This window comes from Charadrius vociferus, unplaced genomic scaffold (assembly GCF_000708025.1).
Source record: "Charadrius vociferus isolate BGI_N301 unplaced genomic scaffold, ASM70802v2 scaffold282, whole genome shotgun sequence".
Classification (NCBI taxonomy): Eukaryota; Metazoa; Chordata; class Aves; order Charadriiformes; family Charadriidae; genus Charadrius; species Charadrius vociferus.
Genome location: NW_009647731.1, coordinates 4,643,182 through 4,646,996, shown reverse-complemented (window position 1 = coordinate 4,646,996; position 3,815 = coordinate 4,643,182). Strand labels below are relative to the sequence as shown.

The window sequence follows — 3,815 nt, the reverse complement described above, 5'->3', positions numbered from 1 at the left end:
CATCAAGACTATTCTGCGACTTGACAGCATAGCTCCGGCACTACACAGTTTAATGCACATCCATCTCTTTGACACCTCAGGACCTTCCCTGACCTGTAGGATCTCTCCCTGTTTTTCCCCCTCCTCAGTAAAGCACAGAGGACAGGGCAGATGGTACGCCATAAAAGCCATGTCCCTCCAAGAAGCATTTCTTCACAAAGCTGTGTGCAGAAATGTGATGTTTTGAGCCCCTTTGCATCGCACTGATAGCTCTCCAGGGCAGCACTTGGACCAGTAAGGGTGGCCTGCCCATCTCCTGGGTGGGCTAGCCTTCCGCGTGCCCTGATTTTGTAAAGAATGAAATCAGGAGAGTGAAACCACGGACGAGTTAACACTTACTAGCCGAATAGGACCCAGGGGAGGTGAACCGGGGACTTAACCCTGAAAGCAGATATAACAGGGCAGACGAGCGGCTGCAGAGGAAGGGCTGCCTTGGCAGAGCGCAGGGCAGCCTGCCAGGGGACAAGTCTGTCACCTGGAGACTGGCACATTGATATGAATGAAAAACAGGCTCTTGGAGCTGGAAGAATGTGGTAGGTCAACAGAAGCTGGAAATAAGTACAAAGGCACGGGTTGCCTTTCAGACTTGGCATCCAAAATGAACAACAAAGCAAAGTCAACAAGCTCCAGGGGGTACCTGGTTTCCAGGCAGTTGGCTCTACAAACTCATAACCCACTAAGAGGCACTCCGGGAGAGCTGAACGCTAATTTAAGTCAGCGCCATGTAAACACTGGAGGGTTCGGGTAGTGAAAGGCTCCGGAAACCGAACCCCACCGTTTGTTCTACAGTGGGAGGAAGCGAACCCACAGCTGCAGCTCTCGACATGCTGAGTGCAGGGCTTGGAGGGGCACCTCACGCCGTCCCTCCATGCACACATGATGCCAGGGTGCCTGGGCAGGGTGGACGGGTGACGTGAAGTGGCGGTTCTCCACCAAACCCTTCCCACCACTTGAAGATACTCTACTTTCCACACATCTCCAGCTCCGGGAGCCGTCCTGCAGTTGCACATCCAGCCCTGCAGCACGCGGCCGCCCGGCTCCCTCCTCACCCTCAGCAGGAGCAGAGCCAGCAGCGTGCTGTGCAATAACCCAGAGCAGGATTACAACCACTTCAGAGGAGGTTTCCCCTGGAGACTGGCAGAAGATTGAATTTATTATACATTTCCTGTTTGGCGAGTCCTCGGCGCTTTTCCACGCTGAGAGGTTATGGCCACCCTCTCACCGCAGAGCTGCCGGCAGCCCAAAACCCAGACACGAGTTGGTCTCATTTATGGCCAAACTACCCCAGGGGCCCCGTTCTTCGGGGCGCTGACAGAGGGAGCACGTGGGGGCAGACCCCCCGCAGACTGGGCACCACAGGAGGGACACAGTCTGCTTTCTCCCGCTGGCCAGCCCATGTCCTGTTTCCTATTTCAAGGCTATTTTAACACCCCTGAGGCAAAGAGATCTAAAAAGTAGGATGATGTTTCAGCCCCCATCCATGCATGCATGGGAAGCCCTAATTCAGGCTGTTGCTGAGCTGAATGATGCCCGGTCCTTCCTCCACATCCTGATCGCTCCATGGCTGCTGGTGGGCTTTGGCAGCTTCTCCTTGCCATGGGGGTTTCTCCCCTTTCTGTGCTCCTGCGCTACCCCCACGCCCCCGAAGGTGGGCAGAGAGGTCGGCGAACTGCAAACACTCACCCCGGGCCTCCGTGCTGCCCCATGGCTCTAATTGGCAACAGATGAAGCCAGACTATTTCCTGAGAGACAAGAGTTTTAACAATCCCTAAAGCCTCTTAGGCAGCAGCAATATCCTAAATGGGAGCTTTATTCTCCGTACCGCTCAACAGAGCCGGTATTCAGACATGAAATGCTGAAATACTTACTCAGGGGACTGAAAACCTTTCCCGCAGACCTGGGGTGTCTGGGATCATCCCTGGAGAACTGTGGAAAATACTCTCACACCAATGAGCTGTTAAGGCCAGGGGGGACAGGACACCCCAAACCAGAGAGCTCCTTGCTGGGTTTGGAGGTCCCCCTCCAGCCCTGGACTCCCAAACCCTGCTGAGTCTCCCTGTTCATGGAGGCAGCTTTTTGTGTCCCGACGTGTCCCCTGCGCAGCGGGGCAGCAGCGCACGGACATTCCCAGCGCTGGTGGTGAAACCCAAACGTGTGACCCTCGTTGCACCAGGACATTTTGCTTTCTAGGAAGCCAGAGGCTTCCCTACAATTGCAAAACAGGGAGGATGGAAGGCAAAGCACCCCACTTGTGCCATCTCATCTGCAGGGGTGGAGGCCATATTGCCGATGGGGGCGGCAGGAATGAAGCTACCTCCTCCTGGTTTCACGCACCTCTCCACTGTCCCCCAGCCCGCTCCCGGCCAGGGGTGCACAGCCCCTGCTGCCGAAGGGTGAGGGAGCCAGCAGCGGCCAAGGGTTCACGTGAGCTCGCAGCATTCCTCCAGAAGCTCCTCTAATCTCGGTGACCTCGGCGGGTGGACAGCAGCCAGTTGCCATCACTGCATCCTAAGCAGACCTTTCTGCAAAGCCAAGGCAGTGTTACCACTGGGCGAGTTAAAAAGCTGGGGGGCGGGGGGAGGAAGGAAGGAAAGAAAGAAAAAAAAAAAGTCGCCTGGCCAGTCTAACTGCATTTGGTTGATCTGATTTCAGGCATCTGCTAAGACACAGCATGCCTATTTATCATAATCAGCTTACTGCACAAGGACAGTGTTAACTAGGCTTTACTGGATTAAAACCTGCCAACTAATTCATAGCACCTACCCAACCAGTACAAGTGGGCTGAGCCTCTGTGCTTTGTTTAAAACATTTTAGCTGGCATTAAATAAAGGGGAGCACCTGGGGAAGGTGGAAGGGTACAAAGGCCCTATTGATCCGTCAGCATTACGAGCAATCCCACAATGAAAGGGCGCAGGGAAACAAAGAGGCTCGCAGACCAAGTGCAGACAGGTTAACACAGAGCAGAACCATAAAAGCAGTGAGCACAAAGACAGGCTCCCTCTCATTCAAACTGCTCAAGGCTCTTTCCAAAATCACCAGCAATGTGGCTTAGCAAAGTCAGCTGTAAAATTCAAACTAAACTGGCATTTGCAGATAAAACACGTTGTTAAACCAGTCTGGAGGTGCTAATACAGATGGATATGTTGAGGGGCTGGGGGATAAAGTAATGCAATACTTATTTTAAAAGTCCCAAAGAGCAAATGTTAACTGCAGCGGAGCCACATCAGATAACACCGTTGTGAGCAAAAATGGAATTTCGCCAATCCTACAAAAGGAAACGCAAAAATAAAGTCATGCTTACAAAAAACTCATAAGAGAAATCCCCACAGCGGAGTATGGCTGGAAACCCTCAGCGTCCATGACAACACCCCGGGACAAACCCAAGTCCCTCTGCCACTCGGGCCATGGGGCATCACATACGCTATAACCTCTCATCTAAGACTCATCTGTCTGGAGTCCCTGTAAAACACAAGACATGTAATTTAAATATGTAACGTGCTCCCTGTGAAGGTGATATCTCTATAGAGAATTGGTGCACATTGCACTGAACTTATGCTGGTCATTTATCAAAGGGGTCCTCCAGTCATTTGAGATAAGTTTCTGACCAGGACCAGCCATTCCTAAATGCTAGGAAACCTTGCTTAGAAAAAAAACCCCAACACATCCAAATCCAGATGCCTTCCTGCCATCATACCCATGGGTATTATCTCATCCATCCTCCTCAGGAAAGCAGTGGCCAGACCATGAAGCGGAAGAGGCTGCAGCCGTACCAGCGA

At 52.5% G+C, this 3,815-nt stretch overlaps 1 protein-coding gene across 1 annotated transcript in view; it reads right to left on the bottom strand.

Annotated features, from left to right (window-relative positions):
- Positions 1-2,538, bottom strand: part of DUSP5 (dual specificity phosphatase 5) — a 28,946-nt gene extending 26,408 nt beyond the window's left edge. The window contains exon 1 of the mRNA XM_009881626.1: positions 2,374-2,538. Within this exon, the coding sequence (XP_009879928.1) occupies positions 2,374-2,538 (165 nt within the window). The remainder of the gene's footprint in view (positions 1-2,373) is intronic.
- Between the last annotated feature and the right edge of the window lie 1,277 nt (positions 2,539-3,815).